At 42.8% G+C, this 15,189-nt stretch overlaps 1 protein-coding gene across 12 annotated transcripts in view; it reads left to right on the top strand.

The window, feature by feature from the left end:
- UNKL (unk like zinc finger) overlaps window positions 1–15,189 on the top strand; it is a 151,389-nt gene that overhangs the window by 34,622 nt on the left and 101,578 nt on the right. For all 12 annotated transcript variants that reach the window (XM_043524112.1, XM_037911559.2, XM_043524113.1 and 9 more), the window contains 2 exons: window positions 9,653–9,788; window positions 11,040–11,157. In XM_043524112.1, coding sequence (XP_043380047.1) covers window positions 9,653–9,788; window positions 11,040–11,157 — 254 coding nt within the window. Of the gene's footprint in view, window positions 1–9,652; window positions 9,789–11,039; window positions 11,158–15,189 lie in introns of those variants that run through there.

Raw genomic sequence — 15,189 nt, 5'->3', positions numbered from 1 at the left:
GCCCTGATTAGCCTGCCTTAATTGATTCTGGCAGCTTCTTGATTGGCTGCAGGTATTCTAATCAGCCTGTCTGACTTAATTGTTTCCAGAAAGTTCCTGATTGTTCTGGAACCTTCCCTGTTACCTTACCCAGGGCAAAGGGACCTACTTAACCTGGGGCTAATATATCTGCCTTCTATCACTCTCCTGTAGCCATCTGGCCCGACCCTGTCACAGTGTGTACGCACACACACACAATAATATGGGTGTTTGGGAAAAAAATCATGCAGTCAAGCCCATTTATATTCAAATAGCATACTGGAAATTCCTGTCTATTGAAAGTATTTCTTTTGTACCAAACCTTTTTTCATTCACTCAGTACAAATGTGGCTATTTTGAGGGAATTGATACATGTTTTCCTGATTTAAAGTCAGTAAGGAAAACTATCTTGTGCCAAATGATACTGATGTCACTTGAATCTTTTTTTGATTGTTGTTTTTAGTCAACTTTTAAAGGATATTTCTTTTGCTTAACTTGATTAACAAGAATGAGAAGACAAAGAAATGTTACTTGTTTTAGGCTTTGAGTGAGTTCTTTAAAATCTAATATTACTGTAAGTTTATTAATTTGACAGATAACTTAAAATAAGCCCAATTGCTCTAGTTTTCTTTAAGGTTTTAGTCTGGTTGTGATTTTCGGTATTTGGTGTCATTTATTACATAGCCATGAATTTTTAAAATCAGCAGAACATTAGTGGTTGTAACCAAATGCTACTTTGGAACAGATGGAACACAAACTGGTGCAGTACCTCTGGTCTTCAAGAGTAAAGTTTTTTTATTTCTTTGTTTTAGGTAGATTTGTATTATTTACAGTATGCAAGGGGAAGACAATTATACAGGAAAGACAGATGAGGGGAGTAGTGAGTATCTAAAGAATTCTATAAAATTGGGCAAGAACAAGATTCTGAGTGGAGAGGACCACACAGTTGAATCTATAAGAAATATGAATCCCAAGCTATAAGAAAGTAACTATATTAGTAGAGCTTTACTGTAAGCCTCTGTATCAAGAAAAGGAAATTGAGCACACTATGTTCAGAGAGATCACAGGCAGCAAAATCTAACAAAATAAGTGGAGAGAGAAGAAGGAGATCCAGGGATTAGGTTGCTATCATGGGATTTTCTAGACCTGGATTCTGTTCCCTGCTCCACCCACAGACTCCCAGAGACACCTTTGGCAAGTCACTTAGTCTCTCTGTATCTCAGTTCCCCATCTGTAAAATGAAGATAACAGAACTCCGCTTAGGCGTGCTGTGATGATGACTGTGAAGTGCTCAGATACTATAGCATTGGGGCCAAATAACAAGTTAGAATAGAATAGACTTGAACTACCTGCATATAAACAGATGAAATGGCAAAACGGGACAAAGCTGAGAGAAAAAAATTCTCAGTAGTCTGATTGTTTTTGGAACAGATTGTGTCAGAGCATGCAAGAGGAGTGGCTGTTTTCAAATAAGTAACATTCAGGAGTTGATTCAAAAAATAACAATCCTACTAAAGTAATGCTAACCACAACGTAATTTTCAAGATTTCTGTAGGGAGTAATGTACCAAAAAGTGACTTAGTGACATCAAACTTTGGAAAGGGAGATCTCAATACAATGAGGTGGTTAGTCAAAAAGGCCCTAAAGTCAAACGTAAAGCAAAATGGCATGATTGCTACTTAAAACAAAATAATAATAGTCTCAGAAGGCATGCCCATTGGACAGAAGGGGAGCCAGGAAGACAAGGTGTAAACCACTGTGGCAGAGTGGCAAGGTCCAAGAAGCCAAACATAATACTTCAAAATTTGAAAACCTAATCCTAGTGAAATTGGTAAACAGGAGTATAAATTACAGTAAGTGATAATATAAGAGGAAATTAGCAGGGCTAAAATGGATTTTGAAGAACAAATAGGTAAGTATCGAGAACAAACAAGGGATTATTTTAAGTATAGCAGAAGCATGGACCTGCAAAATAATTAGTCAGTCTCCTGGATCACCAGGGGCTAAAAGGATCAATTAAGGAAGATAAGGATGTTGCTTAGAGGCTAAATGACTTCTTTGGATCGGTCTTGACTGCAGAGAATTGTGGGGCCTGTACATTTATATGATGAACAAGAATATCCAGAGTTGTTGTTAGTTGTTGGTAGCACAGTGTTTCAAAGGGATATTAAACCTCATGCTTCAGGGTTTAAACTAAACTAATCTCTAACTCTTAGAGTTTTGATGAAACCTAATGGGGACAGATTATCCCACACCCTGTCTGCTGCAGGGGTTCCTTCACCTTCCTGTGAAGCATCCAGTGCCAGCCACTGTCGGAGAGAGAATACTGGACTAGATTAACAGATTTTAAGCCCAGAAGGTACCATTGATTGTCTAGCCTGATCACTGAATAATACAGGCCAAAGAAATTCACCTAGTAATTTCTGCATCAAGCCTATAATATCTAGCTGAACTATAGATATCTCTTAGCCCTGGTCTCACTGGGGGGTCGACCTAAGGTACGCAACTTCAGCTACGCAAATGGCGTAGCTGAAATTGGCGTATCTTAGGTCGACTTACCTGGCCATGTGGACGGCGGCGAGTCGACTGCTGCTGCTCCCCCATCAGTTCTGCTTCCGCCTCTCGCGAGCTGGAGTTCCGGAGTCGACAAGACGTGATAAATCGATCCCTGATAGATGGATCACTACCCGCTGATCCAGCGGGTAGCAAAGACCTGCCCTTAGAAAGATATCTAGTCTTGATTTAAAGTCTTCATGTGATGGAGAATCTATCACATTCATTGGTAAGTTGTTGCAATGCTTAATTACATTCACTGTTAAAAAATTTGAGCATTATTTCTAGTTCGAATTTGGTTAGCTTCAGCTTCCATTAGCTGGATCATGTTTTGCCTTTTTACAGTATATTAAAGAGCTGTCTACTGTCAAAAATGTATATTCATAAATACTAGTTATGAAGTGCAGAAAATTTATAAAGGAAACTGAAAGCTACAGGGGAAAAACCATGGCTAGCAGAGCTAAGGACAGTAAGAACACAAATATAATATGAACAAAAGGAATCTTAACAGTGATATAAGCCCATTACTAGATGGAAATAGGAGAATTGTTGATAATGTTGCAGATAAGCCAGAAGTGTCTAAATATTTTTGTTGTGTATTTGGAAAGAGCTGAAATGAGGTATGATACCACATGAGGATGATGAACTACTTTCCACAGCCTCCACTAGGGAAAAACATTTTAAAATCAGCAGATCACGATAACAGGAACCCAAGAGTTACAATTTAGGAACAAGGAATGCATGCCATACCTACGGAATAGGGGATTGTATCCTGGAAAGCAGGATTCTAAAAAGGATTTAGGGGTCCGAGTGAACAAACAGTTGAACTTGAGCTCCCAGTATGATGCTGTGAATAAAAGGGCTAATGTTTGGGTATATAATAAACAGGGAAGTAGGAGTAGGGAGGTGATTTTTACCTCTTTGTACAGCATTAGTGAGACAGGTATTGGAATACTGTGTCATGTTCTGGTTTCCACATTCTGAAAAGGTATTGAAAAATTGTAGAAAGTGCAGAGAATAGCCACAAAAATGATTCAGTGATTGGAAAAATGCCTTAGTGAGAGACTGAAGGAGCTCAATTTGTTTAGCGTAGCAAAAAGAAGATTAAGAGGTGTCCTGACTACAGTGTATAATTTCCTTCCTTCAATGGAGAAAATATCAGCTACTAACAGTCTCTTTAACCTAGAGGAGAAATGTATAACAACAAGTCTGGAAGTTAAAGCCAGACAAATTCAGACTAAAAATTGAGCACAATATTTTAACAGTGAGGGTGATTTAACCATTCAAACAAACTACCAAAAGGAAGTGTAGATTCTCCATCTCTTGATGTCATCAAATCAAAACCGGATGCTTTTGTGGAAGATATGCTTTAATTCAACACCAGGGCTCCGTACATGGGTAACTAGTTATAATTCCATGGCCTGTATTGTACAGAGGTCAAGCTAAATGATGGTCCCATCTGGCCTTAAAAACTGAAAATCTATGAAAAATTTCTTCCCCATGTAGGTACCTCTTATCTTTCTCTTGGATAAACTAATTAGATTGTGTCTTTCATTTTTCACTGTAAAGCAGAATTTTTCAGATCTTGAATTATTCTCATAACTCCGTTCTGAGCCCTTCCCCATTGTTCCACATGCTTTTTGAAGTGAGGACACCAGAACTGAATATAGTATTCCAGTAATTGTCTCACCATGGTAACTAAGAGGTTAAGCATGATTGATTAATATTCCTAATTTGATATTCCCCTGATTTATACATTCAAGGACCATGTTTAACTTCTTAGTTACAGCATCACACTGAGAGCTCATGTTTAAGGCTATGATTTAGTCACGGCTGTTTTTAATAAAAGTCACGGACAGGTCACTGGCAATAACCAAAAAGTCATGGCTAGTGACTTGTCTGTGACTTTTACTAAAAATACCCCTAACTAAATCTTAGGTGCTGGGGGCAGGGAGGGGTGCTCCAGCGGACACTGCTTCTCCTCTGGGCGGGGGGTGGCCTGGGGCTCCACTGCTGCCCCTGGACCTCTGCTCTGGGGCAGCCCCCAGGCCCAGTTGCCTGGGGCCTCCAGAGTAGTAGCTGGTGTGGTTGGCCCCAGGGCCGCCCCAGCTACTCGGGCGGCTCTGGGGTCAGCTGCTACAGCTGTGGAAATTACGAAGTTCCCGAAAAGTCACGGAATCCATGACTTCCGTGACTGCTGTGAAAGACTCGCAACCTTACTTATGTTCAGTTGGAAATCTACCATGGCCTCTAAGTCTTTTTCAGCCTCGCTGCATTCCAGGATACAGTCCTGCTTCTTGTGTGACCTGCATTTTTTTATTCTTAGATGTATGACTTGCATTCGGCTGTATTTAATGCATGTTTTTTCAAAGGAGTCTGCATTACTACATAATCCATATAATTCCATATAACTGACCAGTCCCTACCATCATTTACCATTTCACCAATTGTTGGAATTACTGTTATAGAATTAGTATAAAAGATATCACTATGACATCAGCTCAAACATAAATTCCTTTATTAATTGTAAAGGCCAAATGGATTTATACAGTTGCTTAAGCAATAAGCAATTCCTACATTCATACAATAGCACACATTCATAAGCATTTGATCGGAGTACTCAGGAAAAGAGATAACCCTTTCATACTGCTTGCTGCAGCATGATCAGATGGGATCTGATAAATACCCCGAGCAAGCCTGGTTCTTTTATACAAAGCAACAAATAATTGATGTCATCATCCTATCTGAAAACCAGGTTTTGACCACTTTGGGGCTGGGTAGAATCATGACTGGTGTGGAAAAAGTAAATAAGGCAGTGTTATTTACTCCTTTTCATAACACAAGAACTAGGGGTCATCAAATAAAATTAATAGGCAGCAGGTTTAAAACAAACAAAAGGAAGTATTTCTTCACACAACGCACAGTCATCCTGTGGAACTCTTTGCCAGAGGATGTTGTGAAGGCCAACGCTCTAACAGGGTTCAAGAAAGAACTAGATAAATTCATGGAAGATAGGTCCATCAGTGGCTTTTAGCCAGGATGGGCAGGGATGGTGTCTCTAGCCTCTGTTTGCCAGAAGCTGGGAATGGGCGCCAGGGGATGGATCACTTGACGATTATCTGTTCTGTTCATTCCCTCTGGGGCACCTGGCATTGGCCACTGTCGGAGGACAGGATGCTGAGCTGGATGGACCTTTGGTCACATTCTTATGTTATGACCCTCTTCCTGGCCTTGGGTAAAACCAGATATGGCAGTTGGACCTCTTTCTTTCAGATTATTTTAAATTTATAAATCTTAAAGCTAGTTGTACCTGGCATTTTATCTTGTTACACATGTCCATATTCTAAGATAACACGGGTATGTTAAAGGTAGCTATCAGTTTATCACAAAACACTGCTTTTTTGGTCGGTGGAACCGATTTGTTACCATCTCCTATAATTTTAGAGGCTTCTTTTCTAATAATTTTCTTTTAGCTCATTAGCCACTTTCCAAACTCAGCATCCTCCCAACACTTGTATTGCTAGATGCTACATTCCTTCTAACTTTTTTACCTATTATTTTCAAGCTCTTATTACATTTGTTAACCACCTACATTTTGCAGAAGCTGCAAAGCACATGGCTAAACTAACCTTACCCTTTCTGTTCTGAAACCATCCTATACCAATCTTTGTGTCATCTTCAGATTTTACCAGTAAAATTTTATATTTTGTTCATATCATTAATAAAGATACTGAATAGCATTGGTCCAAAACAGTTTTCTGTATAACTCCACTAGATACATCCCATGGGATGATAATTCCCCATTTACAATTACATTTTGAGATCCATCAGTTAACCCAGTTTTTAATCCATTTAATATGGGTTACATTGATCTTGGTTTAGTGCTGATTTTTTTTAATCAGATTGGCATGCTGGGCCATGTCAAATGTCTTATGGAAGTCTAAGTATATTATGTCAATTATATTATTAAGTATATTATTCATCAGAGATGTGATCTCATCAGAAAGTGATATGAAACTTGTTTGAGAAGACGGAAAGCTGCAGGGTCTCCCTGGAGGAGACTATGGCTTTATGATCCATTGTGGTAATTCCTATGCTTCTGTGTTCCAAAGAGGATGCATCTACTGCAAAGTGGATTTTCAGCTTTGTTTTTCAGATAGCTTCGTGGAGAAGAATCTTGGTGGCGGGGAAGGGAGGAAGTTGAGACAAATTGGGTTTGATACTAAGTTTGCTTGGCAGCATAACTAAGAAGTCATAATTTTCCTTTTTTAAATTAAAGATTCTAATATTCAGTACAAGTAAGCTAATACAGGAGAATTTCCACAGTAACCATAACTTTGACCTTTTAGTACATATGAAGCATTTGCCTTAGCAGTATTTTAAAATCATTCAGAATTCTGCATGTACATAAGTTGCTGTGGAGCTGTAACTTTGAATACCCTGACTCTTAATAAATTTCAGTTCTCAAATGTAATGTTCCATGTCAGTTATTTTGGATTGAACTTCCTTGTTTTCTTAATGGTAAAAGTGAGTAATTACCTCCTCCCACCCTCATCCTGGTCCAGCTCTTGTCCTTTCTAAATTTGAGTCAGGTAGCTTCCTTCTCCATGCGACAGTCTAAATCTAATAGATATTGGGAGATCATTAGTCTAACAAATGTAACAAAAACCTTCACATTGTTATATAACAAAAGCTAATGGACACGTGTCCAAAAATTCATCCAGATCTAAATGGACTATAACCAGATGACCAAAAGGCACATCAGTGTCCTAGGGATTATGTTTTAGGGTATAGGAATAGAGTAGTGTCCCTTTATATAGTTTGTGTCCTTAATGGTGCTCACTATGTTCTGGGTTTTAGAAGCTGCCAGAAACCAGTCAGAGCAACATGTATGTATGTAGATAGGTTGGCATGTTTATGTGTATTTAGTAAACATGGTTATTTGGGGCCCACCTCTGTCTTTGTGGTTTCTTGTTTGAAGAGCAAAAAAGACAAAAATGTGTCTACCAGATTTTATATTTCTGCCACCATCCACTGAGAATAGTAGAGCTGTTGCAACTGTTTTTTGTAATGGTAAAAGTGTACTGTTCCCCCACTCTTTGCATCTGAAAATAACTGAACCGTTTTTTTTCCTTTAATTTTTAAAAATAATCACTCTTGAGTGGAAAATTACTGTGGGAAAATACTTTTTATATTAAGGTCATGATTGAATTTTATTGATGTAGCTTAGCATTTGTCGGCCTAATGGAAGAAGTGGGATTTTGTAAGGGATATGAGTGATAACAGGGAAGTTGCCAGATGCATTGGGATAGAGATGCCATTCCATATCGGGGCGGGGGGAAGCATGAAAGTGTGAGATGAAAGGCTTTGCCAATGATGTTTATCTTACCATTCCTAGGAGGGAATAGGAGACACTCTAAGAGACAAACAGATGTTGACCTAAAAAGAACAGGAGGACTTGTGGCACCTTAGAGACTAACAAATTTATTTGAGTATACGCTTTCGTGAGCTACAGCTCACTTCATCAGATGCATTTTTTTTTTTCCCCAGCCTCTGACCCCATCCGGGTTCCCCCCGGAGACACGGCCCTACTCCCAGCCCCAACGGGGGGTGAGGAAGGGGGGTATGGGACACGACATGGGTAACAGGGCTGGCTTTCAGCACGCCCACTGTTAAATGTTTCAGCACCACTGAACGGAAAGGTATCCAGTATATACTAGAAGACAGTTGAAGATGTGACTGTACGTAAGAAGGCAAGTTAAGTGGTGAAGTAAAGAAGTAAACATAGAAGATAGTTGAACCATGCGGGATGAGACTGTTGAGAGAGAGATGAGAAAGGGATCAAGGACAGAGCCCTTAGAGATGCTGGCAAAGTGGGAGAGTAAGAGGAACTGTCAAAGGAAATATTGAAGAAACAATTGGAAAGATACCAAGTGAATACAGGGCCATGGAAACCAAGGGAGGAAGTATAATCAGAGAAGTTGGAATGATCTGAAGTATCAAAGGCAGGGAGAAGATTAAGGACAAGGATAGAGGAGCGGCCCTGAGACCTTGTCAAGACCATCTTATTGGAGAACATTAGTAAGAGCAGGTTTGGTGAAGTAAAGAATGCTAAAGTCATATTGAAGGAAATCCAGAAGGGAACGTTGCATAAGGTCCTAGTTATATGTCTTACTAAAATGAATAATATACTTTCAAATTTTTAATATTGAAGAGCTTATTTTTATTTTGCTTTTAACATTTATAAGTATGAGACTGTATGAAGAATACTGGGGGAAAAATAAAAAATACTTATATTGAGAGCTTCTGGACATTTGTGTGGTGTTGGGATTCTGCTAGTATTTTATTTGTGCTTAGAGTGATGGTAAAATTTTTATTTAATATAAAAATAATAAAGCTTTAGTCAGACTGCCTAATGACAATAAAATCCACGTCTCATCCTAATCGTTTGTGAATGGTGATGTATAAGGCTCTGATTTAGTCACAGATGTCACAGCAGTCACGGATTCAGTGACTTTACCCGACCTCCATGATGTCTTCTGCTTCAGCTATCAGCAGTTGAAGCCTGGGCTGGAACCAGGACCCTGCAGCGGGGGCTAAGTGCCCCCCTCATGGCTTCCCAGGGCTGTGGTGGCGGCTGCAGCCAAGGCCGCACACCCCTGTCCCTCAGCTGCGGCCAGCTCTGGATGGGAGGAGGGCGCTGCGCCCCCTGCTGCGGCCACTGGAGCCAGGACTGTGCCCCCCCTTCGTGGTGGGGGTGTTGGCCTGTCGCCCCCCCTGCATGAGACTCCATTCCTCCCTCCTACTTAGCCTCACCTCCGGTTATTTTTAGTAAAGCCAGGGACAGGTCACGGTCTCTGTGAATTTTTGTTTATTGTGCATGACCTGTCTGTGACTTTTACTAAAAATAACCGTGACAAAATCTTAGTGTTAATGATGTGTACAAACCAGGATTTTTATATAAAAGAAAAGCAAAATTTTATTGCTTTCAAGGATTTTATTGGTACCTGGATTCGTTAAAGGTATTCTAAATGCAAAGTTAAAGTGTTAACATATTTTAAATTTGTTAATCTGTTTACAGATACTAATTTTGTATTAGCTGGCTACAAGACAGAACAATGCACCAAACCCCCGAGACTCTGCCGCCAGGGTTATGCATGCCCCCATTATCACAACAGCCGAGATAGAAGACGGAATCCCAGAAGATTCAAATACAGGTGCATAAATAAATACTAAGAACATGCTTTCCTAACTATGGGTCTACGTCCCCCATGAATCAATAGAACAGTTATTGGGGGCTTATTTCTTTGGATTACACTAACAGTACAACTGGGTATACCTAGTTTAACAGTATTAGATTTTTGTGACAAGCCCCGTAAAACTATAGGAAACAAACTTCAGAATGATTGGACAGCCCTGAATAGGAAAGTAATTAAAATATGACTAAAACATCAGTCTTCCCTGGGAGGAGGTGAAACCGTTTCTGCATCTCCTGGCACCAATTCAAAAAAAGGACCCTTGATAACTTCTGGATTTAGCTGATTCCTCCTGCTACAAATTCCTTTCCCCAGGCAATACTTTCATAACCAAACTTTGCTAAAAAAACATACTGACATTTGACTTTTACTATGAATTGGTGGCCTGAGAAATGTAGTTTTTCAGTTTCTGTATCCTCAGTTCAGTCGTGCAGTATTGATGAGATTGGCCTAACAATCTCATGATTGTAAGTAACCATCATAAAACACAAGAGAAATTGAATTTAGCTGTGGTTTATGCATTACTTCTGGGGGAATTCTGCGTTATTGCGCAATGTGGAATTTTGCAGAAATTAATGTTTTTTGCACATAATTTCCTTACCTGCACAGAAATGGGCTGCAGTGCTGCTGGCTGCCGCTAGGGGCTGCTGGACCCGGCAAAGCCCAGGTCGCTCATAAAAGACACTGTTGGTGGGGAGGGGGAGAGAGCTAGAGGGTTCCTGACAGCTGCAGTTCCCTGCATGCCCTGAGGGAAGGAGAGAGTGGTGCGCAGGAAACTCTGTGCAAGCCTGGGACTGAGCATCAGGCTGTTTCTCCTGCTGGATCCCTGGGCTCTGAGGGTAGGGGATAGGTGTCTGGGCTTGGGGCACGGCTGGGCTTGTGGGGGGGGGGTATCTGGGCAAGGGGGGGCCCTGCACCTGGGCTGTGGGGAAGAGGGGGTGCAAGTATCTGGGCAAGGGGGGCAGAATTCCCCCAGGAGTAAGCATCCTTTTACCAAAAGAGCATTTGCCCAAAGAGCTCCCAAAATATTGCTGGCCCACATCTGTAGGCTTCAGAGGCCCCAAAACCTGGCTCTGGCGATAAGCTGTTGTTGCAGAAATGGAAAGAGTGGGCTTCAACAGCTGAGATGCTACTTTGGACTTAATGGGAAAATATTTGAGTTTGCTGCTGGGGAATTAGTACAAATGCATTTTTGGATTTCACTTTTTCCAGGTCTACTCCGTGCCCCAGTGTAAAACATGCAGATGAGTGGGGTGAACCTTCCAAGTGTGAAAATGGGGATAACTGTCAGTATTGCCATTCTCGTACTGAACAGCAGTTCCATCCTGAGGTAAGAACTGAGGTTATTTTCCCCCACTATTTAATGTGTTAAATTGAACATGGTTTATCTTAATAATGGAAATAGACAAATATTTCATTTATCATAAGGGCATATCATATAGTAAATCTAATTAGTTTTCTGATCTGTTAAAGAAGTTGCAAGATTTCTGCAACAGTTTTAAGTTGCCTTTTTTAATGTGCTAACTAATACTAGCAATTTTATTTCTGAAGACTGTCTGTGACCTGTCTTCAGAGCACTGTAACTTCACATGTCGTCTTAAAAGTAGATATATTTTATCCAGAGCTGTATGGAATCTGGAGAGTCATTCATGCAGTAGTTGAATTAGTGGATATATTTGCTTTAAAACAAAACAATTTGCTAGGAATATCATTTGTACAGTTACATTAGTCACCTACTAGCACCTTTTAGAACACTAATATGAAAGAGAAGTTAACGTCATAATGTCTTCTGCAATATTTGGACATGGATCAGATTATATTTTCATAGGATTTGTAATTCTCTTTGCCATGCTTCTTAACCCCAAGGTGTAAGATTTGGGTTTAAACAATTCTTTTCACTATTCAGCATATTTCTTGATCCTGCAATCAAGTCAAAATGATGATTTCTGTGATGCCACAATCATTTGTAGTAAACCTCTGTGGTATAGTCACAGTAGTAGGAAGGTTTCATTGTAGTTGATAGGGGAAAATTGAATAGACCCACGGAAGAAGAAAAGAGAAGAAAACAAAAATTCTTTGTGTCAGTGTGGATTCCACTGTACGTATGCATGTGTCTCATGGGCATGAGCTTAGAATTTTTTATCCCCTCGTATTCGTGGCCCCAAAAGTCACAATATGTTGACCCTCGCTTAGATCCCTCTTATTGTTTATCCTTTGGTCTATGTTCGTACAGCCCCTAGCACATGACTGGGGCTTCTAGGTGCTATGATTATACAAATAATGAAAAAAAAAAATCTGGGGTAAAGTCCTCAAAACCCTCCTTGACTTGAATGGGCAGAGGCATGACACTGACAGGGAAGAGAGCCTGAGAAAAAACATCAGTACCAAAGTCCACACCAATAGCTGTCTTGTTACCTATCCTGGCACCTATTGACTGACCCTCTTCTCCTTGGTGCTGAGATATGTGTTTGAAGGTCTGCCTTCATCCTTCCTCCCAGCACCAGCCCTGGTAGCCTCATCGAAACCGCACCCAACAGTGCTGTTTCTGGAGAAATACTTGTCCTCTCCTGGGCTATTTCTTCTTCCTTGCTTCAAGCACAGAGCACTCTCCAGAGAGAGAGAAAGAGAGGAGTTGTATCTTAAAGAGTTCTCCAGCACCACCTACTACCATGCTCTGGTGCATGAATGGTAATGGATGGGCCACCCACAACCTTGCCAATACAACATGCCACTATGGCCATATTTCTCCTACTGAGGTCCTTCTTATGCTGTTGGAGCAGAGCCCCATCACAACACTCAAAGGACGAGGTTAAAGGCACTGTTGGCATCCATAGCTGGAGCTTTTTACCCAGAATCAGAGTTGCTCCCTTCTAAGGAGTCGTCATCATCCCCCTCTGAGGCAGTTGCTCCAACCCTGACATGGGCCATGACCAATTTCCGGGCGTTCCAGGAGCTGCTCTTCAGGATAGTGGAAATTGAGATAAGTGACAGTAATCCAAGAGAAAGTGCATAAGATGGTTAACATCCTAAGCTCCTTGGTGCCCACAAGGATCGCCCTTCCAATTAATGGATGCCTATTACAACCTGCAAAGGCCTTTTGCACATCTTGGCCTTACTTTCCTTGACCTCAAAGCAAGTGGAGAAAGCTTCAGCTAGCTTTTTGCTTCATTCAGTGTTATGAACTTTTCCTGTAAAATAGTTAATAGTTATCCCTTAGTGTGTTAGTGCGTTTTATTTGGTTAGCCATGAATGGGACTCAGCCTAGGGATGGCACTGGTCCCCAGGCTTTCAGCCCTGTGATCGCTGCAAAAAAACTATGCCCATCAGCGATCCACATAACAGTTGTCTAAGGTGTCTGGGCGAGTCACATATAAGTGACAAGAGACACATCTGCATGTCCTTCAAACCTCGGACTAAGAAGGAATGAGACACCCATCTCAAAGTGCTCCTAATGGAGGCGGCTCGAGGTCTGACTGTGCACCGAGCACTGCAGCATCGGTTCAAAATGCTCCACTGGTGCTGTCGATAGACCGGCACTGATGCCCCTCCCCGGCACCTGCCAAGCAGCAAAAGAAGACCGGGAGAGGAAGATCTCCTACATCCCGCAAGGGGAAGGGGAGGGGAGGAGGGGAGCCAAGGCCCAAGGAGAGCAGCTTGGTACCTCCAACCAGGAGTCGGGCCCAAGCTAAGGTCGAATGGTCTAGCCCACCCCAACCCATGCCTGCCACACTGGACAGTGACGTGGGCCTTCGTCAGTTAGAGGTCCCGTTGATGCCCGAGGCCCTGCAGGCAGAGCAGGATATCTTAGTGCTACTGGTGCCGCCCACACCAGCTATGGCGGTACCCCGATCCAGGGGTAAACCCGCCTTGGGACCTTTTCATAAGTCCCCATCTCAGTGGTACCGCTCCCCCTCCTGAGGGACATCTCGCCAGCGCTTGCCCGCACTGAGCCACCAGGCTTTGACGGCAGGGAGGCAGGCTTGGCGCAACCCTCTTCCATCTCTGGACTCAGGGCACGCCCACAGGTCTTGAGATGCTCCTCACTGGTGACCTGGCACAGACCGGTAGAGGTGTGCCCTCCTGGCATCAACAGCACTGAGACTGGCCCAGCGCTTCAGCCATGACCCAGTACTGTTCGCGGGCCCGACAGAGTCAATCACACGGAGTCACCAGTCATCAATATGCTGATATGCGTCACCGCGAAACAGATCTTCTTGGTCAGTAAGAAGGTCTTCCCAGTGACTGACCTGCTCTGGCTCCTGGTCCCGCTCCAGATCCTGGTACCGGTTGAGAAGCGTGAGGCGTAGATTGCTGGAATGCCGTCGCCAATCCACTGAACGCTGCTGGTCTCCGAGGACCCACAAAAGGAATTTTTCTCGAGCGGAGAGCTCCCCATCAAGGTGCAGTGATCGGCACTGCAGCGAATGGGGTCACCAATCCACCAGCTCATGGTCGCCTGAGAGCTCCCACTCATCGTCAAGCTCCGACACCGGGCAGGAGTCGTTGCTGGCAGGCCAAACCCCAGCACGGTGGTACCCTCGACGTCAGCGGTACCTCCAACTGCTCCATGGCCCTAGGCCCAATGGCTGGCTGCCTGGTACCTGTGGAACCCATAGGGTTTTACCCAGCCTTCCTAAGGGCTTAAGTCAGTGGCGGGTGCCTTGGACAAATCATCAGCCTCAGTATCCTGCCCTTCTCTGGAAACAGATGTCCGCAAAAGGAGAACCCTTCAGGCTCTCACGGACCCCAGGGAACAGCTGGTTGGACCACCTATGGATGTGGCAGACCCCACGGCACTGGCTTCTTCCTCATCTTCTCCAGGAGAGGCAAGGCCAGCTGAGAGCTACACCTGAGAATAAAGACTCAAAGAGGCTGGATTTGTTTGGACGCAAAGTTTATACATTCTCCAGTTGAGGTTGGCTAACCACCAAGCCCACCTTGGCCGCTATGACTTCAATATGTGGCAAGCCATGGCCAAATTTGAAGATTCGCTTCCCTAGGACACCAGGAAAGAGTTCCGGGCGATCCTCGATGAGGGCAGGGCTGTGGCCAGGATGGCCCTTCAAGCAGCCTCGGTCGCAGCAGACTCCGCAGAATGCACCATGGCCTCAGCCATCTCCATGTGAAGGGTGTTCTGGCTCCTACTCTCAGGCTTATCAACGGAGGCCCAGCAGTTGATACAGGACCTTCCTTTTGACGGTCAGGCACTGTTTGCTGAGCAGACAGACAATAAATTACACCGGTTAAAGGACTTCTGTACTACATTGAAAACCCTAGGGCTCTACGTCCCACATCTAGCCTGCAAGCGGTTCAACCTGCAACAGCCACAGGGTCAAGGGAGCCAACCCAGGCAGGAGATGGC

Source organism: Chelonia mydas, chromosome 10 (genome assembly GCF_015237465.2).
Source record: "Chelonia mydas isolate rCheMyd1 chromosome 10, rCheMyd1.pri.v2, whole genome shotgun sequence".
Taxonomy (NCBI): Eukaryota; Metazoa; Chordata; order Testudines; family Cheloniidae; genus Chelonia; species Chelonia mydas.
This window is presented reverse-complemented; position numbering and strand designations above follow the sequence as displayed.